General features: G+C 43.4%; 1 protein-coding gene across 1 annotated transcript in view; it reads right to left on the bottom strand.

The window, feature by feature from the left end:
- SLC26A3 (solute carrier family 26 member 3) overlaps nucleotides 1–24,496 on the bottom strand; it is a 34,631-nt gene extending 10,135 nt beyond the window's left edge. The window contains exons 1-11 of the mRNA XM_058655049.1: nucleotides 24,347–24,496; nucleotides 14,693–14,914; nucleotides 14,022–14,161; nucleotides 12,491–12,601; nucleotides 12,111–12,274; nucleotides 10,338–10,502; nucleotides 7,784–7,936; nucleotides 7,322–7,404; nucleotides 4,045–4,192; nucleotides 3,839–3,952; nucleotides 3,655–3,732 (exon numbers count right to left, since the gene is read on the bottom strand). Of these exons, the coding sequence (XP_058511032.1) occupies nucleotides 3,655–3,732; nucleotides 3,839–3,952; nucleotides 4,045–4,192; nucleotides 7,322–7,404; nucleotides 7,784–7,936; nucleotides 10,338–10,502; nucleotides 12,111–12,274; nucleotides 12,491–12,601; nucleotides 14,022–14,161; nucleotides 14,693–14,823 (1,287 nt within the window). The 5' untranslated portion in view covers nucleotides 14,824–14,914; nucleotides 24,347–24,496. The remainder of the gene's footprint in view (nucleotides 1–3,654; nucleotides 3,733–3,838; nucleotides 3,953–4,044; nucleotides 4,193–7,321; nucleotides 7,405–7,783; nucleotides 7,937–10,337; nucleotides 10,503–12,110; nucleotides 12,275–12,490; nucleotides 12,602–14,021; nucleotides 14,162–14,692; nucleotides 14,915–24,346) is intronic.
- Nucleotides 24,497–27,411: the final 2,915 nt, after the last annotated feature.

Genomic DNA, 27,411 nt, shown 5'->3' with positions numbered 1-27,411 from the left:
AGAAGGAGAGACAGAAAGAAAGATCTTCCATCACTTAGTACACTCCCCAAATGGCAGATGAGCCAGTCCAAAGCCAGGAGCTAGCTTCTTGTGGGTCTCTCCTGCGGGTGCAGGGTCCCCAGGCTGCGGGCAGCCCTCTTCTACTTTCCCAGGCCATAAACAAGGAGCTGGATGGGAAGTGGAGCAGCTGCGACATGAGCCAGAACCCATATAGGATCCAGGGCACATGCAAGGCGAGGACTTAAGTCACTCTGCTACAGTGCCAGGTCCTCCTCTTTGGATTTTAACCCCATAGAAGGAATACACCCTCTCCAGCCCTACACCAAATTCAAGCTGTTCCACTCTGAATGGATAATGGAGTTTGTATTCTGACTACTTTCATGCCAGCGACTCTCAGGGTACAAAGAAAACACAAATACTAAATTTATCTGCCTGCCTTGAAGATTGTTGAACAGATCCAGGTATTAAAAATTTTTCATAAATGCTTTTTACATCTTAGTATTTCTGGAGCTAATCTTAATTAGTGTGAGAATGGAAGTCATTGTTAAGAAGAAATATGGTCTTCAGCAATTTTAAAAAGGGAACAGGGGCTGTTAAGCAGGTTAAGGTGCCACCTACAATACCAGTTTCCCTTATAGGCACTGGTTTGAGTTCAGCTGCTTGGCTTCTGATCCAACTCCCTGTTCATGAGCCTGGGGAAGTAACAAATAGATGGTCCAAGTTCTTGTAACCTTGTACCCATGTGGAAGACCTGGGTGGAACTCCTGGCTCTAGGTTTCTGTCTGGTTCATCCCTGGTCATTGTATCCATCTGGGGTAGTGAACAGTGGATGCAAGATCTCTCCCTCTGCCTGCATTTCTCCATCTCTCTGTAACTCTTGCATTCCAGAGAAATAGAGAGATATTTAAAAAAAGAACATGACAGATAAAAAATAGCACATAAATGAATGCCAGTTGAAAAGTGGTGAAAGCTATTGTCAGGAAGACAAGAAATGACATGTTGGCTAGGAGGTGGAGAAAACAAAACTCTTCTACACTGTTGGTGGGAATGCAACTTAATATAGCATTAAGGAGAACAGCATGGAAATTCTTCAAAAATTTAAAAATATTTGATTCAGCTCACCCACGTCTGGGCATATATGTGAAGAAATTGAAGCTAGCATATCAAACAGATCCTGCACATCCATATTCACTGCAGCACAATTCACAAGAGCTAAAGCATGAAATCAACCTAGGTGTCCATCGACACGTGAACGGAGAACAAAAATCAAATATACAAAACACATGCAATGGAACACTATTCAGTCACAAGAAAGAAAGAAATCCTGACATTTGCAGCTAAATGAATAGAACCGGAAATCATGACGTTGAGTGAAAAAAGTCAGACACAGAAGGACCCAGACCACATTTTCTCTTTCACATATGCAAGTTAAAAATGGTTGCTGAGGGCCCAGTGGCATGGCCTAGTGGCTAAAGTCCTCGCCTTGAACGCGCCCGGATCCCATATGGGCGCTGGTTCTAATCCCGGCAGCTCCACTTCCCATCCAGCTCCCTGCTTGTGGCCTGGGAAGCAGTTGAGGACGGCCCAAAGCTTTGGGACACTGCACCCGCGTGGGAGACCTGGAAGAGGTTCCTGGTTCCCGGCATCGGATCGGCGTCCACCGACCCGTTGCGGCTCACTTGGGGAGTGAATCATCGGACGGAAGATCTTCCTCTCTGTCTCTCCTCCTCTCTGCATATCCGGCTTTCCAATAATAATAAAATCTTTAAAAAAAAACAGTTGCTGAACATAGATTAGTAATTACTACAGGATGGGCAGGGTGGAGGTAGAGAGAGGGAGGTCAGGCTGACAGAAATTACTAGTTTCAGAGTCATTTAATGGCATGAGGCAGCTGACAATAACGTGTTATAGATTGTGCTAAAAAGCTACAGGAGGGGAGCAAGTAGGTTGCAAATGCAGATAAGGAGAATAAAAGGCTTGATTTGTTTATGCTTTGTCTATGTAAGGGATATTGCACTGTACCCCATAAAAATGTGCAGGTACACAGCTGAGCTTCAGCTCATGGGTAGTGCTTAATCCACTGGTTGGGATGCCTGCAACCCATATCAGAGTACCTGCAGGCTTTTGCGGATGTGCACCCTGGGAAGCAGCAGGTGATAACTGAAACCTGGACTGAGCTCCTGATTCCCCGCCTGCCCCAACCCCAGCTCCTGTAGACACTGGGGAATGAACCAGAGGATGGGAGTTTTGTGTTTTTCTGTTTTTCTCTCTTCCACACTCTGTCTCTCTACTTCTCAAAATTGAGGGGGGAAAAAGAGAGTACAAAGACTATATGCTAATAAAAAATTAAATAAAATGAAAAATTTAAAATGCCTTTTCACTCTGCTCTGCCTTAAGGAGCACCACAGTTCAGAACCAGGTAGTTATAGACCCAGCTGTGAGGGGTGAAAAACAGCATCAAAAATACCCCTGTAGACCTGTCTTTTCCTGATCAGCCTTAGTTCCAAGATGTTGCGCATGAGAAGCAATGGTAATTCACACTGAGGGGACAGGAAGGCTTTGTAGGCACAATCCTCCAATCCCGAAAGCCCCTAAATCCTGTTTCCCGCTATTGCCTCACATGAATGTGAACTGATGTGCAAACTAAGGATACATGATAGATTTAGCCAAGGATGTTGGCCCTGGGACTCATGCTGTGGCTCAGTGGTGTAAGTTACCTACTGAGATGCTGGCATCTCATTTGAATGCTGGTTGGAGTCCGGGATGCTCCACTTCCAATCCATTTCCCTGCTAATGTACTTGGGAAGGCAAGAGTATGGCCCAAGTGCTTGGGCCCCTGCTAACCTTTATGACAGACCCAGTGGGTGTTCCTGGCTCCTGACTTGGCCAGGGCCAAGTTCTGGCTCTTAAGGTCATTTGGGAAGTGAACCAGCAGATGGAAGATTTCTCTCTCCATTTTTCCTGCCTTCTCTCTCTGTAATTGTGATTTTCCAAGTAAATAAACAGGAATCTTAACAACAATCCCACGAAGAGCCATGTAGTTGTATTTATTGCCATCTAGTTTCCTAGAGATGCTGTGATCCAGGGAATGAAGCTACTTTTAAAATCAGGATATCCTAGAAATTCACAAAGCATTAAAAAAAATTCTCAAAACTTCCAGGCAGAATATCGTGAGGTTCAAAGGGTGGTGGGGTCTGTGCCTGGTTCTCTGTTCTCATCCTGCAAACTGATGGTGTTGGTCTTGGAATGAAACCAAATCTCTAGGAGCTGTAGGGCGTGTTCCTAAGAACAGGCTGTGTGGCTGGTAGCACCACTCTCTGAATTAGATAAAGAACCTGATGACTTCAACCATTAAGGAAATCTTCACTTCAGGGCATGTTGAAGCTGAGGGGCCAGAGTGCCTTCCTGTGTAAACATCAGTTATCCTTGGGCTCCGCACAGGCAAAGAGGAGAGCAGATAAAGCAGATAAACTTCTGCCAAGAGGAAGGAAATATCTTTGGCCCATGGAGGAGTAGTTAAGAAGACTTCTTGAAAGTTTGTGGTTACTTCATTTTCCTCCAGTCTCGCTTATACTTCCAGAGGTTAAAAGCAGGCTCCTCAGCCTATCACCTCAAAGACAGGGATGTATCTAAAGAGACAGGAATGGTAGGTACCTTTTGTAGTGGTTGCAGAAGAAACCCAATGGCTAAGATGACAATTAGCACAATGACAGAAGACAGGATTCCAGCAATCTGGAAAGATAAAATGATTCTCATCACGTATTCGCCATCTACCTTGGCTGGGATCTCCCAGCTATTGATGCCAGGATGGCGCTAAGCAGGACTGATCTTCAGGTACCTGGGTTTTGCCTCCTGTGCTCTCTTGAACCGCTGACCTTGAGAGAGCGGTACTTCCAGCGAATCCTCTGAATGCTCCGGCCACTATGTTACCCAGTCCGAAGGCTATTAATTCCTGACAAGCGAATACGCAGGAAACGTTGAGAAGTGCACACCGCACACTACATCAAGTTGCTTCATCATATCCAGTGTAGGTTGAATACTCACTTGACTGCCATCAATCGCATAATCGTGTTTGAGGGAAAAGACACTGGCCACGGAGAAGGCCACGGCAAAGCCTACGATTGCAATGGAGAAACCATCTCCTATGGCATCCTGGAAAATCTGAATATCAGGGGCAGTTGGTGTTTGGAATCTGAAATCGAAGTTAAACAATTCTAAATGTCATCAAGTTGCTTAAAAATGCATCTAAGCACTGGGCAGATCAATGAGTAAATGCAATCCTGGCCAAGCAATGCCTCACTTTGGAGCATGACTTCCAACAAGTTGTTCCCACCAAAAGAGTTGAGCTCTGCTGTCTTATTGTTGAAAAGTTGTGAAGCTTATATTTGCTAAAAAGCCGTAAATCTAGTTTCATGACTTGGGTAAACAGAATATGATTTTGCCAGTTTTACCACACTGTGATGTACATCCAGACCACCATAATCTTCATTCAAAATGTCTTAGATTCCACCAGAACTGTAATATTGGGTCACAAAGCATCACCACAATGTCTTTGACAGTTATCCCTGGATTAAAACCATTTGAGGAAACACAATTCTGACTCAAGGCAGGCAACAAACAAGCAAACTAAAGAACAAACAAATAAACAAAAAACAACTTTTTCATTGATAACAATGATCTTTCATGGAAACTTCAGTAAATAGATGGGCTTCTGGCTCTGTCTCATGCCATATAATTGCCAGGGCCAGCCATGGAGCCAATGGAGAATGAGTCCCAGCTTAAAGTAATTCAGTTCAGGTACAGACAGCTCACGGGAACCTCTTCTGCCTCACAATCTTGGAGTGACTAAGTTACAGTGACAAATTATGGCAAAAGGTTTACTAACTCAGCATCAGTTTATCAAATGCTCAATTCTTGCATGCATCAGCTTGTGACTTAAAGCTAACTGCCAGTGGATAAAGTGGATCCAACAATTTCTACCTGCCTGCTTCATGGTTTGTGACTATCTATGACAACACTTTTTCAGTTCTAATTTTAAATAAGTACCATAATTCCATACTCTATTGCTGTTAAGACAGAAAGTTAGCTTTAAGAACCAGCATGGTGGCACAGTAGATTAAGTTGCTACCTGCAGCACTGGAATCCCATATTGGAGCAGCAGTTCAAGTCTTGGCTGCTCTGCTTCCAGTCCAGCTGCCACTAATGCAGTTTGGGAAGGCAGCAGATGATAGCCAAAGCCCTTGGGCTCCTGCCACCCATGAGGAAAAGCTGGGTGAAGTTCCTGGCTCCTGACTCCAGTGCAACCTAGCCCTGGCCCTTGTGGACATTTAGGTAATGAACCAGAAAGTCTCTCTCCTTCTGTGATTGACTTTCAAAAAAATTTTTTAAGAAATAAGGAAGTTTTTTTTTTTTTTAAAAAAAGAACAAATCTGACATCAGTGATACAATAAAACTTTGTGCTTTATACTAAAATATCCAGGACCCTACTCTTCTTTTGTTTTGGTCTCTGAACCCTGTAAAGTACTGTGACACATGGTTCATTGCCTGGCTCTACTGCTCACTCTCCCTGCAGCTAGTTCTCTCATTTGTAAAGTGAGGATGACAATTCATGTTTTCTTTAGTTTTAGAAGGAGGGCACAATAAAAACCATGAACACAAAGTGATTGCACAGTGTGAGACACAAGGTTGGCTGATGCTACAGGATCCCTCTCGACTCTACATATCTCCTTTGTGCTTCCTTTACTGCTTCCATAAGCCTTCTTAGCAGGCAAGATTCTTCCAAGTGGTTGATGTACCTTCACAGAGTAACTTCCAAAGTGGAACTAATAGCAGACCTATTAAATCACTATTACCGCTCAGGAATACCTATGTATGAGCAGCAGAAATGCCCACTCAATCAACACCCAGGGGAAAAAATGGCAATTCTTAGAACTCCACCCCAACGTGGGCATAATTTAGTCATGGGGTTGATGTAGTTTGGACAATTGCATTCTGCTAGATTATTAAGCATGTTACACGAATCAAATCATTGAAGCCTTGGAGGATGTAGAAACTCTTATTTTTTGTCTCATTTTACCTTTACAAGGACATCACGGCACAGAATTGAGTTTTTTGTCTGCTTCCAGAGTTCACTCACCAAGTTTCACTGCTCCTGGGTAGAGCCTGAGGGCTGTTATAAGCATTCACCTCTCCAACCCAAAAACTTTATGATTGAGTCCACTGACATTTAAGATATGTTTACTAAACAAAGTCTTAAGATCACCACCCTGTGATCATACGCGTATCATGTATTTCCCAAACTCCTGAGATGAGAGCCTCTTTTATTGCGCACTTAGTGATTTTTGTATGTGACTTATGTCTCCTAAAACAATAAAATGAAGTATGAGCCCTTCAAAGTTGCCAGGTGCATGGAAATCCTAGGAAGGCTTTTGATGTGTAGCCTAATTGCCACTGCTGAATTTTCTAATTTAAAAGTGATGGTGCAGATTTACTAAATCCTTCACAAAGATCTGGTGATAAATATTCTTTATTTTTCCTTTAAAAAAGCATGTGTATTTGCTTTTAAGAGGATTTGGCTACTTTGAAGCTAACATAACACATAACCAGTAAGGTCCAGAATTCTCAAACACTTGTTAAATCTGGGAATATTGAGAGATCTTCCTAAAAAAACAACAGGAAAACAAACTTTCCTGTTAGTTTGAAAGAAGTTGATGCTATCTATGACCAGAGGGTGGAAAGAAACAAAATTGATGGTAACCAGACCTCTCTCTCCTAGCCAATTAAATGTCAAGGAGCAAAAGTGCAGACTCTCTGTGAACTGGGCTCCCAGCCTCTCGCTGTGGGAAGTGGGGCTTGAGTCCTGTGTTGCATTGGTTCACAAGCAAGGACAGTGTGTACCCATCCGGGTCACTCAGGCGGTATGCCAGTGTCCCCTCAGTGTCTCCTTTGGACTCCAAGGCCTTGGCTACAGTAACCTCAAACAAGACACTGCTTACTGTTTATAGTAATTTATGGACAAGGAAATCTGGTGTCACTTGGTGTCTCTGAGGAGAAGCAGTTTAACTTGCCTCACTTTTCAGTTCCATGGCTTGGCTAGCTTGCTTTCTCTTGTGTGGGTCCCTGGTTGCCTGGTTTGTGGGCACTTCTGCAAGGGGAAACCTTTTGATGTTAAGAGCTGTGGGTCCTGATATTCTTTTTTTGCAGAGGAGCAGAGCCATGTGACAGGTGCAGGAAAGTTTCTTTCAGCTTATGCCTTTCCTGGATGGCCTGCTTACTCCATGCTGAGAGCTTGGAGAGGCTGTCATGAAAGGCACACACTTACCCCTTCTCCATGGTCCCAATCACAGCCACGCCGAACCTATGTTCGAAGTCACAGCCGTAGGACACACCTGCTGCGATCACAGTCTGGAAAGTGGCAAATTGTTCAAGTGAGAAACACGAGGAGCAACCATGAAGCTTATTTGCCAAAAACAAAGCAAAAAGCAATGACCACAAGATCAAAACCCATTGTCCAAACCAACCCTTAAGTCTAAGAATCACAACCCATTAACAAAACTGCTTCTATCTTCTTCTTGGAGCTCCTGCTCTCTGTACTCTCATCTTCTGTGTGAAGAACGAACCCAAAATTGTAAGACAAAGTTACTCGATCCTAATGGAGAGCCAACCATACTAAACCTGATACCCAACTGCTCACGAAAACCTCCTGACTCGCAGATGGCAAAAGATTTTCAACATGAGAATATTAGAAGAAACTATGACAGAAGATCTTAAGGTGACCAATTACCACAATGAGTTCGATGGGAATGGGCACTGGGAGTTTGGATTTGAAGCGCTGGTTGATTTCTTTAAAGATGAATACAATCACGAGAATGATTAAGGATGTCACAAGGTCTGCAATATTGGTCTTCTGTATTTGTGTGAATACGGACTTCAGGACCTATGATCAGAAAAAAAAAGACATAAAAGTTTCCTATGAATGCATAATTTAGATACAACCATTTTCAAACAGGTAAGAAGAAACACTGGCACACGAGTTCTGTCATGTATCAATAACAATTCCAATGATCAAGTTTGTGAAAGGAAAAGGCTGTATTCGTTTAGTGCAGGTGTAACTGTAGTTTCGGGATGTACCTGCTATTTGTTGTTGTTGAAAATCTCTTCGATTAGTGTCAAATTTTGTTGGGTACGTCTCACATTTGTATAATTGATACTCTCTGTCCCTAGGTTTTTTGGTCTTTTGTTGTTAAAATCATCACATTATTCTGTCTGGGGTATATTTTAGAAACCCCAAGGGTTTTTCATAGCTGACATCTTCTCCCTCCCCACCTTACCCTCTTTAAAAAGTTTATTGATTTATTTGAAAGGAAGAGAGAGAGAGAGAGAGAGAGAATCTTTCATTTGCAGGTTCATTCCCCAAATAGCTGCAATAGCCAGGGCTTGGAACAGGCCAAAGCTTTGGATGGGAGTTGAGAGCATGTTGGCTTCGATTTGGGACAAAGTCTGGCTCAGACTGCCAAAGACTATCTTGGCAGAAGTAATGAGATCAATATGTGTTCGTGAAGGGGAAAAAAATAGGAACACCCTGTTTTGGATTGAAATCCTATGTTGGGCTCCAGTGTGTCAGACCAATCCAAAATGGAGTCATCTATGCTAAACAACACACAAGCAAGCCAAAACTTTAAGGAAGCAGGAGAAACCCCAACAGACCAGTTATTTTTTCCCTACAAGCAGGAGATTCCAGCTTGAGTCAGTGCAGAAAAGTAGTCACTTTTGCTTTAACCATTATTTTCTCCCAGATGTTAATCAATCAAACATTTGCGTCTATTGTTCTGTTTCTTCTTTTCTATCTTACAAAACCCACCACTCTGCTATTTCCCAACAGCACATGAGACCAAATATGTTCAATTATGATGGTGATGGAAAGTGAAGCCAAAGCCCAAGGTTTTGGTCAACTTCTCAAATTTCAATCAGCTGAAAGGAGGGATTTATATACATTTGGTATAAAACTGATAACCTAACCTGATGGGTAGCCAATGTGTAATCCACTTTCTTTATTGAAAAAACATGTTTTTATTTTTACAGTTTAAAAAAGATTGTTGAAAGGTAGAGTTACAGAGAGAAGAGAGGAGAGGAGAAGAGAGGAGGGGGAGGGGAGAGGAGAAGAGAGGAGGGGAGAAGGGAGGGGAGGGGAAGGAAGGGTAGGAGAGGAGAGGAGAGGGAAAGGGAGGGGAGGGGAGGGGAAGAAAGGAGAGGAGAGGAGGGGAGAGGGGAGGGGAGAGGGGAGGGGAGGGGAGAGGGGAGGAGAGGAGAGGGGAAAATGTTCATCTACTGGTTCACTCTCAAAATCGCTATCATGGCCAGTTGGACCAGGCTGAAGCCAGGAGCCAGGAGCTTCTGGGTCTCCTATCTGGGTGTAGGAACCCAAGCACTTGGGTCATCTTCTGCTACTTTCCCAGGTGCATTAACAGGGAGCTGGATCAGAAGTAGAGCAGCTGGGTCTCGAACCAGCACCCATCTAGGATGCCAGCATCTCAGTTAGAGGCTTACTTTGCTATCCACAATGCCAATCCTAAAAGTTACTCTTGTAATAAGCAACTGAGTCTCAGCCAATCACAAGAAACCATGTCCCAATACAATGCATACAAGCTGTGACCCAGTGAGCTATCTTTGTGCCTCACTTTCACTCTCTGTAAGATCTTTTCTCTGGCCTTAAATTATGAGCATTTGAAACCACTTTTTAAATCCAGAGTGCTGCTAATGCTAGAACTAAAAACAAAATTGAAACAATAATGATTTATAAAACCAGGAGTGTTGCAATTTGCCTTTTGATGCTGTTTGGCTTTGCATCCTCTGGAGGAAGGGAAAACCGCTGGCTTGTCTTCCTATTGGTTGATTTCCTTTTGTTTTTTTGCCTAAGAGACTCAAGCACTTCAAATCTAAAATACCTGTGAGAAACAGGGTAACGTAGTAACTCCATGAGCACATTGGTAAAGAAATCACATCTGGAGAACATTTTTAAAATTCGTTGCCAGGAGAGTAAAGCATTTAATAATATACTTAGATTTCTGTTCTCTCTAGAAATGCCCCAGAGTCAAGTAGTAAAGAAAGGGATTGTTCATCTCTGCAGTTAACATCAGTTGTATGGTAGATGTGGTTGAGTCTCTGTGTTCTCTTTTTAAGCCACCTATTTATTCAAGTGAATATATTTGCCAACTCTCTGGTTCCTTAGCAATCACGAGGAAGTACCCAAGCAACCGTATGAAAGCAAAGTTCACTACAAAATATCAATGATGAGTTTTGTGCATTTTAATATACTTTGAAGTGACAGGATTACTTACTTTGAAGATAGAAAATGGATCGCTGTATGAGGGGACTGTCAGCTGCAGCATGAACTTGAGTTGGGACACCACGACGTGGAGGGCAGCCGCGGTGGTGAAGGCACTGATCAAGGACTCAGAGAGATAGACCACCACAATCCCAATCCGCAGAATCCCAAAGGCCAACTGCAAAGACAGGACCAAAAGCCCCTGTCAGCAAACTCAGCGATCAGCTATGGAAATGATCCCAAAGGAAAAGCCTTCATTGGAAAACTTGGCAAACTCAACAATCAGTGACAGAAATGATACCAATTGTAAATGATCAGCCTGAGCACTTACACCTACCTGGAAAGAACCAGTGCCTCTTCCTTCTGGAAAGCCTCTCCCATCCCTGTCAGGGTTCCTTTCCCCCTTTCCTTTCTGCGCATTCAATTCCCCAGAGTGAATGTCATATAATGTTCAGGTAGGATATGACTCCGGCCTGTCCCAAAGAAGTAATAGACCTATTTGCTTTATATTCCTACATATAAAGGAATTTAAAGACTCAACTAAGAGCCTTAGAATCTCATGTAACATCAGTTCTCATCAATATTGCTGAGGTGATTTTCTTCTTCATTTGGAAGGCAAAGTTAGAGAGAGAGTGAGAAATAAGAAAAAGAGATCTTCTGTCTTCTGATTCACTCTGGAAATAGCCACAATGGCCAGAGTTGGGCTAAGCTGAAACCAGGAGCCAGGAACTTCAACTGGGTCTCCCATGTGGGAGGCAGGGGCCCAAAAACTAGGGCTGTCTCCTGCTGCCCTGCCCAGGCTGTTTGCTTGGATCAGGGTTAGAAGCGAAGCAGCTGGGACAAACACTGATGTCCATATGGGATGCCAGTGTAACAAGCACAGCCATACCCTCTACCCCAATGCTGGTACCACTGAGACTGTTAGAGTTACACTTTTCAGCTCCTGTAACATGAGTTGATCACCCTCAAGCAAGCTGCTCCACCTGCTTAAGAAATATGTAACTGCATATTGGATACCGGAAGTGTTTGGTTTTAGCTGAAGGCAAGGGCCAAAGCATCAATGATTTGGACTGATTCCTTTTCTCTTAGATATTTGTCTTTCCATTCATGGCCCCAGAATGCAACCAGAATTGTGGATAAGAAAGTTCAGTTGATTTCCATTTATGTGCTTGGGTTCAGAAATTCATTAGAATCAATGAGCCACGTTGTTTACCAATAGGACCACACTTGTGTCCTTGAAGAGATTGACTTTTTCTTTCTTTAAGAGATGGTTTCAATCAGTAGCAGCACTGATGTTAAACATAGGTGATGTTCTGAAAAGACTGCCCTGTTTTCCCCAGTCAACCCACAATGTGAAGGTGTGGCTTGGGAGTGAGGCTTTAGTTCCTCCCACGGTGCTCTTTCGCTCTTCCCACCCTCCACCTTTGCTTCAGCCAGTTGGAAGTGCAAAGCCCATCCCTTCTAACTAGAGTATGGTCACTGAGGAGTTAGAAAAAGATTCCAGTTATTTGCGTAGCTATCACTCACCTGTAGATGTGATTGTCTCAATTCCCTTAGAGTTTATTGAGCATCTCACTCTTCTCCACTCGGGCCACCTCACTCCCATTTGGACTCCTATGCAGATTCACATTCACTTGGTTTTGCAATGCCACCTACCCCAGCACCTTTGGCTATGGGCCATGATGCTTCCTAAAGTACTGTCTTGAGGGCCTCTGGAGGAGAGGTACCACCCAAAGAGTAGGGACAACAGTTGTGAAATAAAAAAAGTAGAAAAATGTGTGCTCACCTGGATGATTCCAGCAAGGAATGTGACTGACGCGGCCGCCATTATCCTCCTCTGTGTGAGTTCCTCTGTGCCGTTGTTGGGTGAGCCATCTGGAGTATCACCGGGGTCTGGGGCTAGTCTCACTACTGCTGCACCCACCATCATGCTCAGAACTGGAAACGGACCTGATCAACAGAGGGTAGACTGTGGTTGGTGGGTGCCTCCTGAGAGCAACTGAGAAACCTGCCCTTCTTCCCAAGCTCCAGTCCTAATTCCAGCCAGAAACTATGGCTCTTCTCTTGGATTTTGTACAACTTGGAACTGATACAATGTGCGGTTAAAAGAATTAATGAAGAAAAAAAGCAAATGTGAACCACGGATCAGCCCAGGGATGAACTTACCCACAGATATGTGTTTAGAAGTACCGAGGAAAAAGTATACTACGGCTGGGAAAAATGCCGCATAAAGCCCATAGGCTGGGGGGACATTGACCAGCAGTGCAAAAGCCAAACCTGTAATGACACCAACAGCAAGGGGGTTTATTTTGTGCTAGTTTTCCTTAGGTTTTTCTAGTATTTAGCATTGTGCCTTTTTTGACCCAAAATACATCACAGATATGAATGCTAGCACTAAAATTACAAAACTCCTAGGAGAAATCCTAGGTATATATCTTCATAAACTTGGATTGGGCAGTTGTTGCTAGACGTAACACCGAATGACATAAGCATCCAAGAACAAAATAATCTTTATAAAAATTTTTTAAAAAACCTGTTCTCAAAGGATATTAGTAAAATAATTAAACAACAACCTATAGGAAGTAAGCAGTTGTTTACAAATTGTGTGTTGGATCAGAACCTAGTAACCAGAATAAAGAAATAATATTTGTAACACCACGATAAAAAGATAAATGATAAAACTGAAAAGAGAGTCAGAGACGTGGGATAAACATTTTCCCCAAAGATATGCAACCAGCCAATAAGTACACAAAAGAATGCTTGATATCATTAGTCATTAGAGAACTACAAATCAAACCCACAGAGAGATGCCACTGGACATCCACCAAGGTAACTCATATACATAAAAAAGAGAGAAATAATAACAAGTGTTGAGGAATTTATTGATAATTTATTAAATTAAATTGAGAAACTTAAATGCTCACACATTGTTAGTGGGACTGTAACATGGTACAGCTGCTTTAGAAAATAATCTGGCATTCCTGCAGGTGATGAAACGGAGCTACCATCTGTCCTACCACGTCTAGGTGTATACCCAAGAAAGTGAAAACATATTTACACAAAGGTTACATAGAAGCTCATCATAGCACAACCTATCATAGCCTCAAAGTGAAAACACCTCACATGTCCATCGACTGATGAATGGATAAGCAACAAGTGGTCTATCCACACCAATAGCCCAATCGACTCTAAACTCTCTCTCATACAGTTCCATAGGCTCAGGGATTTCTCCTTCCACCCTCCCCATTCCTCCTACACCCCCCCATTTCCCCTATATCATTACAAGTCAATCCTGCTACTTCAGTGGATCCTGACACTGCATATAGATAATAAATTCTTACATGTCCATAAAACAGAATGAGAGACTGATCCAGCTATAATACAGACACACCTTGGAAATGCTATGCTAAGTGAAAGAAATGAACCATAAAGAATCACATGAGTTATACTTCCACTTGCATAAAATATCCCAAGTATGTGCATCCACAGAGACAGCAAGGCATTGTCAGGTGAGCGGTGGATATGGGAATGTGAAGTGACTGGTTATGGGAAGGGGGTTCTGGGGAGGAGGTGAAGCTGTTCTGGACTCCATGGTGAGGCTGTGTAACCAAGCAGATGTACTAAAAACAACCCAGTTGTACACAATACATGGTGAATTTTACAGTAAGCAAATTCTATCTTTAAAAAAAAAAGTTACCTTGCAAGACAGCCACCAGCCCTGTGCTGATCCCAGAAACGATGTCACTGAGGAGCCATTCTTTCAGCCGGTACCCTGGTAACCAAGATGCTATGGGTAGAAAAGAGAGGAGAATCCTCTTGGCCTTCTTGGAGGAACATCTGCAAACATGGAAAGCCACAGGTCAGGCCATGAAGACCAAACTTTAGTCCAGCACCTAACTGCAGGTGGAACATTAATGAAGATGACACTGTTGTGGAGATTCAACTAGCAATTTCATTGACATTCACCTGCTACACACTTCACCTGCCCATTCCTGGTCACTATTAAGGGATTTCTCTCTCTCTCTCTCTCTCTGTGTATATATATATATATATATATATATATATATATATATATATATATTTTTTTTTTTTTTTTTTCCCCTTGAGCAACAGTGTGGTTGAGATTTTGCCTGTGTTTCTAACTGTAGGATATTGGACTTAGAGAGGCTCTGTGTCGCCAGGATGGGGTGTTGGTGCTAAACACTGCCTTTTTTCAAGCTTGGCCTGAGAGCTGGCGGCTTGGAAACTGAAGATAAAAAAGGTTCCTTGAGGTTATGGACGGCAGCCAGAAAGGAGCAATTGCAAGCTAGGAAAATGTAAGAGAAAGCTCTTCTTAAATTCCTACTATCTTAAAAAAATATATCTTACCTACAGCACAATTTGAGATGATCCAGAACTGTCTTATGACGTCTTTCCTTCCTTTTATGTTCTTCCGCAAAACCATTTGATGAATACACTGGCCTGGCCACGACGTACTGGTTCCCAATGGGCTCGATCATTTTGCTGTGTCTGGCGGGTGGCGGTGGCAAGTGGAAACCCTTCGGAACTACCTCGCGAACCCTTCTTCTTGCCTTTAGCAGGTTAAAATGCCTGAAACCAAACAGAGTTTGTTTCTTAAATAACTCAGAGAGAATATGATGCAATTTACAGATGAATGAGCTCTGAACTGAATGTTACCACCTTTTGAGATCAAAAGAGGCAGGATTCAGGGACCTTGATTGTGTTTGGGGACAGTAATATCACTGGACACAGCTCCTTTGGCTAAGAAAGCAAGAAGTTTTGTTTCAGTTTATGAAAAGATTTTCCCAAAGCAATAACATTTGATTCAGTTTGAAAATCAGTGAGCTCAGTTTTTTTTTTAAACTGATAAGGTGAAATCCTCTTATCATCTTTTTCCCCTAGAAATATTTCCAAAGCTTGGGACGCTGCGGAGGATTAGACGTGAAGGAGCTTCGTGCCTCCTGGTCCAGTGAAGGCTGTTCAGATTTCCCCACCAGAATTTCTGCAACATTTCTTACAAAACACTTCTCACTTGTGGAATTCCAAGATGATATCTGTTTATTTTGCTGCTGTTCGTGGGAGTTAGTGTTTTATAAAGGATCATTAGGAAATGAGGGCACAAACCTTTGCTTGGATATTTAGTCCAAGAGAAAGAAGTTCATCTCTAAGGAAAAAAGACCTACCCGCTCCAAGCCTCGTTTAAATAATTTAGAAAATGCTGAACAAGTTTCGAGATGGTTGTGGAGATTAAATGAAAATGTTTTCAAGGCATATGGCATTGTGCCTAAGCACTCAACATAGGACGTTGCCAATTGGTAGTTAATAAAATACCAGCTTTTTTCTTTCTTTTCTTTTTTTTTGGGGGGGGGCACAAGATAGCTAATCTTATATTCTTGTTACGGTCCTGTTTCTATTATCCCTGAAGATCAATTTTATACAAAACCTTTTCTATGTACAGAGTTTATTTATTCCTTGCGACTCCTTGAGGAGAGTGAAGTATAATCATTTTTATTCTTATCTTCCCTTTAAAATTTTATTTATTTTTATTGTAAAGTCAGATTTTACAGAGAGAAGGAGAGACAGAAAGATCTTCCGTCCAATGGTTTACTCCCCAAGTGGCCACAATGACCAGAGCTGCACTGATCTGAATCCAGGAGCCAGGAGCTTCTTTCGGGTCTCTCATGTGGGTGCAGGGTCCCAAGGCTTTGGGCTGTCCTCTACTGCTTCCCCAGGTCACAGGCAGGGAGCTAAAATGGAAGTGGAGCAGCCGGGACATGAACCGGTGTCTATATGGGATTCCCATAGGTGCAAGGCAAGGACTTTAGCAGCTAGGCTACCATGTCAGGTCCCTCTTATATTCTTACATATGAAAAAATATTCATACCACCCTTGAAAACATCTGCACACTTTTCTGGGGTCCTACAGTGAGTAGACCTCTATTCTCAGACTTCTCGGCTATGACACGCAGCTTCTCCGTTGAAGAACATGCCAACTAAGCGATGCCATTCTCTTGCCCTTCATCTTGATTCTGCATTATAATGTGTCCTGTTCAGACTTTTGTTGCCTGACTTCCATCACAGCAATGGACTGAAGCATCTCACATTTGATCATATCTCGGTACATGGTGCTCCCTGAGGCCGCGAGTGCTTTTAAAACACACCGGGGGAGCTTAGGGTTGTAACCAGAAGTCAGATGCCGGCTTCAGCTCCCTGCTTCCCCTGGCTTCTCTCGGACCCACCCTGAGTCTCTTGTGCCGCACTTCCCTAGCCTCCTCCAATGTCCTTTGTAGCAGCTGTCTTCCCACCCCAGGCCTTGATCTCTTCAACAGAAGTCGGATTAACTTTTTTTTTTAAATGAGATAACATATTTTTAATTTACATCAGAGCCAAAGGCTCAGTGCTCCACCAAATAAAACAAACAAAATCCACAAAAGGATAAACAAGCCAAAACAAGCAAGAAACAGTTCATCAGGAATCTAGGCAAGGACTATGAACAATAATCACACGCAAAGATGTCTGCAGTCACAGGTCACCGAAGCTAAAAGAAACTCCCAGGTGTGGGCCCGGCGGCGTGGCCTAGTGGCCTAAGTCCTCATCTTGAACGCGCCGGGATCCCATATGGGCACTGGTTCTAATCCCGGCAGCTCCACTTCCCTTCCAACTCCCTGCTTGTGGCCTGGGAAAACAGTCGAGGACAGCCCAGTGCATTGGGACCCTGCACCCGTGTGGGAGACCTGGAGGAAGTTCCTGGCTCCTGGCTGTGGATCGGCACAGCACTGGCCGTTGCACTCACTTGGGGAGTGAATCATCGGACGGAAGATCTTCCTCTCTGTCTCTCCTTCTCTCTGTACATCTGACTTTGTAATAAAAATAAATAAATCTTAAAAAAAAAAAAGAAACTCCCAGCTGTATCAGTTTCCCTGCAAATTCTGTATTTGGTCAAACTTGGTTCTAAATCTTTGTCCTGTTGTCTTGGAAGCCCCCCTGGGCTTTCCTTTCTGAGCCTCCCCTCCTCTTCTTCCCTGCCTCTCGCCTCTACTGCCTCTCCCATCTTACCACCTTCAGTCCCAGCTGCCACACCCTACCCGCAGTGAAGGTGGGCATATGAAGTGGGCTGTATAGGTAAGGTTTTGTTCTCTCACACACATGTCTATTTATTTATTTATTCATCAATTACCAACATTTTGGTTAGGGCGTTAACATTTAAGAGCTAATCCTCACTTGAGGCCGGCGTTATGGCTCGATTGGCTAACCCTCTGCCTGTGGGCACTGCTGGCATCCCATATGGACACCCGTTTGTGTCTGGCTACTCTACTTCCCATCCAGTTCCCTGCTTATGGTCTGGGAAAGTAGCAAAAGATAGCCCAAGACCTGTGGTCCCTGCACCCACAAGAGAGATCCAGAAGAAGCTGCTGGCTCCTGACTTCTGATCGACTCAGCTCTGGCAGCTGTGGCCATTTGGGGAAGTGAACCAACAGATGGAAGATCTCTCTCTCTCTCTCTTTGCCTCTCCTCGCTCCATAAAAATACACCTTTCCAAATAAGTAAATAAATAACACAAAGTTTAAAAACAGAAAAAAGAGCTAATCAGTGATGCAGGAGTCTGGCCATTTTGGGTGAGCTGCACAAACTGCCTAGAGTGTCCTTCCAGAACAGCGTCAGAGAGGGAATCCAGCCTGGTCAACCCAATGGAAGCCTGGAGTGCTGTGTTGTCTTAACTTGCATCAGATGTTGCTACGGACTCTACCCCCACCACGGCTACTCCCCCCACCCAGTCTGCCCCCCAAGAGGACATTCTGCTCTTTAATGGCTTCTCTCCAAGCTATCACCTCAAGGGTTCACAGCAACTCATTGCTTCTCGTCCTTAACATCCATCTTGAAGGTACTTCTTTTCTCTTTGCTGGGACTTCAAACAGTTCATGGAAAAAATGGAATTAAAGGTAACCTTTGGTGGTGCAAAAAAAAGTTTTGGAATCTCTATGATGTTTGCATAACACCCATTTTTCCAGGAGCATTTGGACAATCTCGGTGGGGTCCTTCTCTCCTCTCTGTTTTATTGATTGGCTTATGTTTGCCTGGGACAGCGATGGCAGAAAGAATTTTGCTTCTGTCTTCTTTCTTCCCTGACTAGACCAGAGCTGTCTTGTTTGTGGGCTCCTGCCCTTGTCCCCTGCTTCCCCCGGTCTCTCCACTCAGCTCAGAGCACCCAGTCTAGGTCCTACCATCTTGCCTGAAGTGGGTCTCCTCCTTGGAGGCAAGCATGGTCCATAGGGGACCCAGGGGAAAAACTCGTAGAGCTTATGCAGTCTTTCCAGAACGGAGGGGGAGACCTGGAGAGCCACAGTCTGCCATTTTGCCATTTTTTCCTGGTTCCCATCACTGCTTCTGAAAGCTGTCACCTCATATTTCACACGTAACCTGCTGGTTTGTGAGCTCCTGAACTGACCTCTCTGAGTCTCTGCTGAAAAGACGCGGCGAAGAATCCCACACTCAGTGCCTTCTGCGTCTTGTCATTCCTCAGATTCTTGAGAATGAGCTACGGGAGTTCAGCATTCCAAAGTGATTTTTTAAAAAACTTGAACATGCTACCTTTCCGCCAAAGATACTTGGATAAAAACTTGTTTGGGCTCCTGGATTCATAATTCTAGTTTCAAATATTGAACCCCTATAGTGCCGGGCTGTGTTCTGTTTTATCTTGGGGGCTTCATTTCTTTCTGACTTCCTTTGGGTGTTAGAGGCTTTTGAAGGACTGACAATCATTCTGAGATTGCTTTCTGCTAGGACCTTCAGCGTTATTTGTTTATTTAGTTTAGTTTAGTTTCCTTTTGGGCCTCTGTAATATATATATATATATATATATATATATATATATATACACACACACACACACACATATGTATATATGTGCATACACACACACACACACACGTACAAAGGGGATTTCAACAAGTTCATGGAGAGGGGCCAGCGTCATGGTGTAGCCAGCTAAGCCTCCACCTAGAGGTGCCAGTTCAGGTCATGGCAGCTTTACTTCTGATCCAGCTGCCTGCTGGTGGCCTATGAAAGCAGCAGAGGGGAGCCTAGGGTCCTTGAGGTCCTTGGGCCCCTGTACCAGGTGGTACCTAAAAGGAGCTCCTGGCTCCTGGCTTCAGACTGGCCCAGCTACTGCTGTTGCAGCCGTTTGAGGAGTGAACCAGTGAATAGAAGGATGTCTCTCTCTGTCTCTCCTTTCCCTATATCTCTGTCTCTCCTTTCCCTATATCTCTGTCTTCCAAATAAAAATACATACATTTTTTAAAGTTAATAGAGAAATGCTTGATCTTTTCTTTTTAAATGCTTTATCTTAAAAAAGCTTTACATGGATTTCAAAAATGCTGTACTCCAAAATCCACTTATTTTTCCATTACTTCCATGAACTTTTTGACAGTTCCCCATCCTTTATTTCCTGGTGCTGGATTTATTCCTAACAGTTTGCTGTTCTGTTTTTGCTTTTGCTTTTTTGCTTGTTCCAGCAGGAACTTAATATTGGGAATAATTTCTGAAATTTAATTTCTCAAATTAATTATTGTTTGCTTATTAAGAACATTTTGCTATTCCTAGGGGCTGTCACATACATGCCCCTCTGCCACCCTTCTTCAAGCTGAATGTCACCGCATGGCCTCCAGTTCCCTGGGAACTTTCTGCCTGCCGCACTCTGGCTGAGCGATGTCCCGTGGCCCTGGCCTTTCCCCTCCCCAGCAGGCCGCACTGATCTGTTGTGGATTCCGGGCTTTCAGGAGCTCTGTGTGTTCTACAGGGAAACAATGATTTTGGACCAGAATGTTTGTAAGCGATGCTAGGCTTTGTTTTGCATTGGCAGGCATCAATGAGAAGGCAAACAGATCTGTTGAGGTTTTTTCTGGCCCATGCAGATGCTGCCTCTACTCTGGCCCAAGGCACCTCTTCATGACACCGTCCCCTAACATCAGCCATTCTGGTTATGGAGTGTCTTTTTGGCCCCATCACTGAAAACACCTGCCCTTCTCATGCATCTCAAAATGCTTTCATGCCAATTGGTGGAAACCCAGAGGTAAGCCAGTCCTGCTCCCTGCGTTTGTCTTTGGGCCATGGGAGCTACAGGAATGTCTTAATCAGGGTCTCTGGGGAAGGAGGCAATGGGAAATGAGGAGAACACACAGGATAATTGCCCCAGTGAACACCCCGAGGGAGAGCTTGTCAGGAGCCCAAGAGGGTCTAGAATGTAAAGGCACACACTACCCTGGGTTTTGGACTCCACTGGAAGCTGGGTGGAAGATGAGAGGCCCCAGCTACAGAATTAACGACTTCCAAGTGGTCCTCAGCAGTAACTCATGGGAGAGTGCAGGTGGGCTGGCGCTGGCAGGGGTCAGAGGGATTGGGGTAGGCCATACTTTCCAGTTAAATACTGTCCTTCTCCTGTCCTTTAGTGATGCTGAACCATAGTGGGGTCATAGATGAATTCAGCTGTTAGAGATGTTCACCTGAACTCTATCTGTGGGCGTGGTAAATGACCCCATTATCATTATAAGATGAGAAACACCCCTGTTTGCCCTACTGTTGAGTGATAATCATGTGAAAGCTATTAACCACTCACAAACTCCCCCAGATTGTTCCTGAAGCCAGAGTTGCATCTGGCAGAGAGAGGATGAGTCCATTGGAGGCATCTAAAGTGACCGCTAGTGGCCTGAGAAAAGCAGCATAAAGATGGTTCAAGTGCCTTCGTCCCTGCAGCCACACAGGAAACCCAGGTAAAGCTTCTGGCTTTGGCGTGGCCTAGTTCTAGCCACTGTGGCTGTCTGGTGAGTGAACCAGTGAGCAGAAGATCTCTGTCTCCGTATCTCTTTTTGATTCTGACTTTAAAATAAATAAACAACATTGAAAAATAAAAGTGGATTTGGGGTGAGGGTCTTCAGGGTAGAGCACTTCCTCCAGTAGGCTGCTAAAAGAAAAAGCTATGGAGGTTTCTAAAAAACTAAAGTATATGGCAAAAAAACGCACAATTCTAGTTCAATTTTAACAGTAAGAGAGAACATAAGCATGTCTATAGCAGAAGTTTCCTTGAGTCTCTTAAAATTCATAGTGGCTTCACAGTGTGCTCTAGGAACTTTGTGCAGTTTTAGCTTAAATATTAGTTGAAGCACTGATATTATTATTAGTCACCGAGTCTGTCACTATTTTCCTGTGATTGCTGAAAAGACTAAATCAAGTCTGATTTATGTATGAGGTCTATTTGATAACTCAATAAACCTGGCTTCAAATCATGGCTTTGCTATTGCTTAGAAGATTTTGCTTCAGGCAAGTGATTGAAAACTTAGTTTTTCTTTTTTTTTTTCAGGATTAAATGTATGAGTTTATTTTGTTAGACATTTTAAATCCAATGCATAATTATTTCATAACATCCATTTTATGAGCTATTGTAAAAAGTTTTTCTAAACTAAGACTAAAGCCCAGTCTAAACTAGACTTGTGAAGCCTGAAGGAAAGGAGAGATTTCTTAGCCTTGTCTTGATAGAAAATGGATTTAGGACAGAGTTTAAAGTTGTCTAATATGAGTTACCAGCACATCACTGTGAGCACTTGATTAAATCAAATGAAACCTGCAGGAAAATGTTTGTGCTGCTGCTGTTTCTGGGATTTCAGGTTTACTCTGAGCTTATCTCCAGAAGTGGCAGTTTTTTGTTCTTACTGTAGTTTACTGGACCATCATTTTTCTAGAATCTGTGTGCTGGACAAGCATGGCATTCAAGGCCCTGTGTATTTTTGACTTTGCTCTAAATCCTAAGTTTCTCCTATGTTCCCTCAATAGTAAGGGAGGGTACTTAAGGCACCATACTATTTATCATTTGCACTCTTTTGCATACATTTATTTATAGCCTGCACCTGTAAGATCTGCTAAGTTCCTTTCATCCTTAAAAATACACAGCTGTGCCTGACAATCGTTTTATTGTTGGTCAGGAACCCAGATGTAGAAGATAAGATGATGGAATGAAGCCTGCGTAGAACCCTTCAAGCAGAGTTAATTTTCTCCTCTTCGTTGTGCTGTACTGTCATTGTCTACATTCCTCTCCGCTATAAGACTGACATCCTGATGGGCAAGGCTGAAATCTTAACCATTGCTTTTCCCCATTTTATATAAATCCCTGCTATCTGAAGGATGTAGGGAAGTTTGTCGAAACAAGTTGAATTATGAACCAAAGATATAAAAATGCTGTCATCTCAGACTCCAAAGTTTATACATGCAGAAGTGTCCAGAATGATTGGTACAGATAAGAACTGCTCAGAGAAAGTTTGGGAATCCAGGTTGCAGAGAAGGGAGTTGTTATTGAGGACCTGTGGATCTGACCATCCTCGTTTTGTGAACTGCCTGGTTTCTTAAACCTCAAAGAACAGATAAATTTGGGAGGGGTGGTGAGAAAGCTGTGGGGAATGAGAAAATCATGTTTAAAGAATTGTGAGAGATCCAACACCAACACAGAAGTCATCAGCAGTGGAGGCTAAAAGGCCAAGTGTTTAGAGAGGTGTTTGAAGGCACCAGAGCCAAGTGCTTGCTGAGCCAGTGGGCCGTACAGAAGAACCAAGAGTAACCTTGGCCATTTCTGTGTGTCTTTATGGTATTTCCAAACACTTTCAGTTTTCCCCTTGAGCTTTGCCCTCTGAAGTAGGCAGAGAAGGTAGACCACCATCTTAGGAAGCAAAGAATTGAGATCAGAGAGGAGAATGTGCCACTTGCTCAAGTCTCTGGCTCGCTAATGATGGAGCTGGGATGAGAAGCTGTATCTTGTGAATAACTGCTGCTCTCCACATGGTTGATTTCTGCCCTGATCTGACTTGTTGACAGCCAAGAGACACAAGTCAAGAGCAGAGAGCTCTGGGTGAGGTGCCCTCAGTGCCATTGCTTTTGAACCTAAGTGAGTGCCCTTCACAGCATCCCCTTGCGTCAACCATATACACACATACACACACACACATGAGCGTGTGCGCACACCCTAACTGTAAGCCTGGGTCATCCAGAGTCCAGTTGCCTGGAGATGACTTGTTTCCTCTTACCCAAGCACAAAAAGCTAGAGGAAACTCCTTCAGTGTTTGGAGATTCAAAGCCTTTCTTCGGGGGAGAAGAATTAGTGTAGGATGTTACTTCTCCCAATAATTTAATCCATTCTCACTTTGTGACCTCTTTTGCTTCTTAGTTGAATGTGAGCTTAGTAGGTTTGTACACCTCTGCGCATGTATTTCTACACTTACTAATTCATCTGGAGTGTATAACTCCTTGCCTCTGAAGTGAAGTCATTACTGCCTATTTTCTGAATAGGAATGATCTGTAGGCAGTCTTGCTCACTTCTCTGTTTCTCCCAAATGACAATTTTGTTTTGCAAAAGAAAATGATGCAGTCCAATGACTTAATAAGTAGTTTCTCACTTGCACATCTAAAGAACATTGTAGAAGTTTTCCCTGGCAATTTTTGTGCTGGCTCCCTTTTCCCTTTTCACTCTCTGTTCTTCCTCCTCCTATTGCCTTTCGCCTCTCCCCCTTCCCTTAACCTTGGACTTACTGCACTAGCAGGTGGATAAATCTCTCTCGTTACGACCAAATGGGCTTTCTTAATCCCCCCATCACAGATAATCCTATCTGTTGGAGAAACTTGGCTCAAAAGCTTGCTCGATTTGCAAATGATTCACCTATAAAGTCTGATTTAATTGGATCATTAAAGGAATTATCAGAATCATGAAGGTCAATATCACTGCTGCCTTTGCAAAGGCTATCTTGGCCTTCACAAAGTGTCTAGTCATTTACTTGGCAACTTAAAGACTTCTTAGATATTTACTTCACACAACAGGGTTCCAGATACATTCTCAGCCTACTTGTGGAATCATTAGAAATATTCATGCTCATGACATAAACTTAAGAATATAAGAACAATTTCTCAAGAGGCTTTGGTTGGGAAAAAAAAGCATTTTTAAAAAATAGAAAACCAGTATGAATACAACAACCCTGAATTGGGTTCTTACCTGATGCGTCCGTAGGAGCTTCAGCAGGAGAGAAGAATTTTCTAGTAAAGTAGCCCTGCTTTGATGGGCACTGTCTCACCACCTGGCACATCAGGCTTTACATGCCTCCATATGTTTAGAGGTGTCTATATATATAGGCTACATAAAGCAGTGGGCAAGTTGCCTTTCTGTCAGTTTTAATAATTAACTTTCATTAACTTTTACAACAATGGAAAGAGTCCAATTTGGTCTTGACCTTTGAGACTCTGATCAGCAGAAGTGATGATGACAACAGCTTCCCAAGTTTCTTGTGAGATTGAACCACCCACTGCACCTGTGCATGTGTGTGTGTGTGTGTGTGTGTGTGTGTGTGATTTCATTGGTTTGCAGAGATTAACACAACACATGTGCCAAAAAAAAAAAAAAAGGAAGGAAGATATAGACAGGTCATCCTCACGACTCTCTCCTGACATTTTACCTTATCAGCTTGAGTGGCAGTTCAGAGGTGTTGCTTATTGGTTGGTTCATGCCATGGCACTCTTAACAAGCTACAGCCACCAGAGTTGCCACCAGGGCCCACGGAGGAGCACCGTGCCAGCTCCAGGTGACAGAGCTCTGTTCACATTCCCATTCCTGCCCCTACCACTGCTTTTTCTAAGGGCAATCAATGCTGTGGAGTCATAGCCAACGAATGTCTCCAGTCCTCACCTTACTTAGCCCTGGAACCTGATGGCTACTCTTGGTTGACATCTCTTCTTTCTGACGTGCCAAAGAAAAAAATTTTTTCTATCCATACTTTCCTTTTTTATTTCTTTGGTTGTGCCCTGCACTTATTGACTACTCTGTCTTGATCCAGTTTGCTGTTTGGTTATTTCACAAGGTCTGTCTGCATTACATTTTCTTCTCTCTTCCTCTCTGCTGTCATCCTAAGTAGCAATCCCATGATTCCCAGTAATATTCAGATTTTTGGCTTCAGCCCTTGAGATCCATGCATTTATAGATTCAACATCTCTGCTCAGTTGCATTTTCAGCATCTCTACCTTGACACATCCAAATCTGAATCCTGATCTAACCAAATGTACATCAGTTCTAGTTTTTAAATTTTGTTATTATCATTTTTTGTTTCCTTAAGAGAGAGAGAGAGAGAGAGAGAGAGAGAGAGATTGATTGATTCCATTTCCATTTGCTGGTTTACTCCTGAAGTGGCTACAGCTGCCAGGGCTGGACCAGGCCGAAGTCAGGAGTTAAGAGACTATTTTTGTCCAGCTCATGACTCCAGCTCATGACTTTCACATAAGTGGAGGGGCCCAAGCAGTTGGGTTGTCCTCCATTGCTTTCCCAGGCTAAATTGGAAGTGCAGTAACCAGAACTTGAACCAACACCCATATGGGATGCCAGTGCTGCAGATAGTGGCTTAACCCACACCAGCACAGTGCCAGCCTCATCTCGAGTTTTCCTCCATTTTTTTGTGAAGAGTACTCCCCTCCACTCACATCAGGAGCTTGTGAATCACCCTGGACAAGTCCTCTTGTAGGCTTTTGCCCCACCCCCAATCCATCCCTCCCCAAGTTCTGTTGAGTGCACCTCCACAATACAAGGAAAACTCAAAGTGCTTGTGAAAAACGGAATAAAAACACAAATACATTTTAACATACAAACATTTGAAAATCCAAGCATACAGGGGGTGGGTTTTTTAAAAAGATTTATTCATTTTATTACATCCAGATATACACAGAGGAGGAAAGACAGAAAGGAAGATCTTCCGTCCAATGATTCACTCCCCAAGTGAGCCGCAACGGGCCGATGCGCGCCGATCCGAAAGCCGGGAACCTGGAACCTCTTCCGGGTCTCCCACGCGGGTGCAGTGTCCTAATGCATTGGGCCGTCCTCAACTGCTTTCCCAGGCCACAGGCAGGGAACTGGATGGGAAGTGGAGCTGCCGGGATTAGAACCGGCGCCCATCTGGGATCCCGGGGCTTTCAAGGCGAGGACTTTGGCTGCTAGGCCACGCCGCCAGGCCCCAGGGGGTGGTTTTTAAAAACTTGATGGGATATGTCAATTATGAAAAAACTACACATGATTTTCAAGACATTTTTACCAAAATAAATTTCTCTTTTCTTTCACAAATGTTTCTCTATATCCTCATACAGCTAAAGATAATATTTTTTCATCTCTGTCCTCACTTCCCTTGCTTAAGACAGCACTGTTTCTCATAAGACCTGTGAAAATACTTCTTTAAAAATGTGTTTAAAATCAATTCATTTGGGAGAGAGAAAGCAAGCGCAAGGAGGAGGAGGAGGGGAGGGAGGGAGAGCACTCCTACCCCCGGGCACTCTCCAGGTGACTGCAAAGTCCAGGACTGAGGCAGAGCTGCAGCCACAAGGCAAGGAACACCATCGGGGTCTCCCATGTGAGTGGCAGGGGCTGCATTGCTCGATCAGTCATCACTGTCTCCCAGGGTCTGTGTTGGCAGCGAGCTGGAGTCATGAGCTGGAGCTGAGACTTAAACCCAGAACTTCACTGCAAGTGTCTGGATCGCTAGGTCCAAATGCCTGCTCCTGGTTACACTTCTTGCTCCTCAGCTGGTCTGCCCATTCTCTTGACAACAGGAGAGTTGGAATGATCTTTTCATGCTACTTTGCCTCGTGGGAGTAATTACACTTAGGATAAAAGACCTCCAAAGCCTTGCATGTTATTTCCCTGCCAACCTCTCCAACTGTCTCTGGACTGCTCTCGCTGTTGCTTTATCTACTCTTGCCACAGAGGTTTCAGTTAGTCCCCTGGGTTTACTGGCTCCTTTTCTTTGCTTACATGTACTTCTGCCTGCTGCTAAATTTGTTTCTTAATTTCAACGTTAAATTCTCAGAGAGAACCTCTTTGATTTCCCAGTCTCCATTAGCTCCTCTTGTAAAATTCTCTCATAGTATCTGTACTTACTTGTTTATTTTTAAATATTTATTTGCATATACTTGAAAGAGATGAAAAGAAAGATGCATACACACAGAGAAACAGACAGATACAGATCTTACATCTGCTGATTCACTCTTCAAAACCTGACTTTGAATAGACAAGTCTGGGGCCAGCAC

Source organism: Ochotona princeps, chromosome 25 (assembly GCF_030435755.1).
Source record: "Ochotona princeps isolate mOchPri1 chromosome 25, mOchPri1.hap1, whole genome shotgun sequence".
In the NCBI taxonomy this organism is placed as follows: domain Eukaryota; kingdom Metazoa; phylum Chordata; class Mammalia; order Lagomorpha; family Ochotonidae; genus Ochotona; species Ochotona princeps.
Note: the sequence above shows the minus strand (reverse complement) of the source record. Positions and strands in the feature narration are given on the sequence as shown.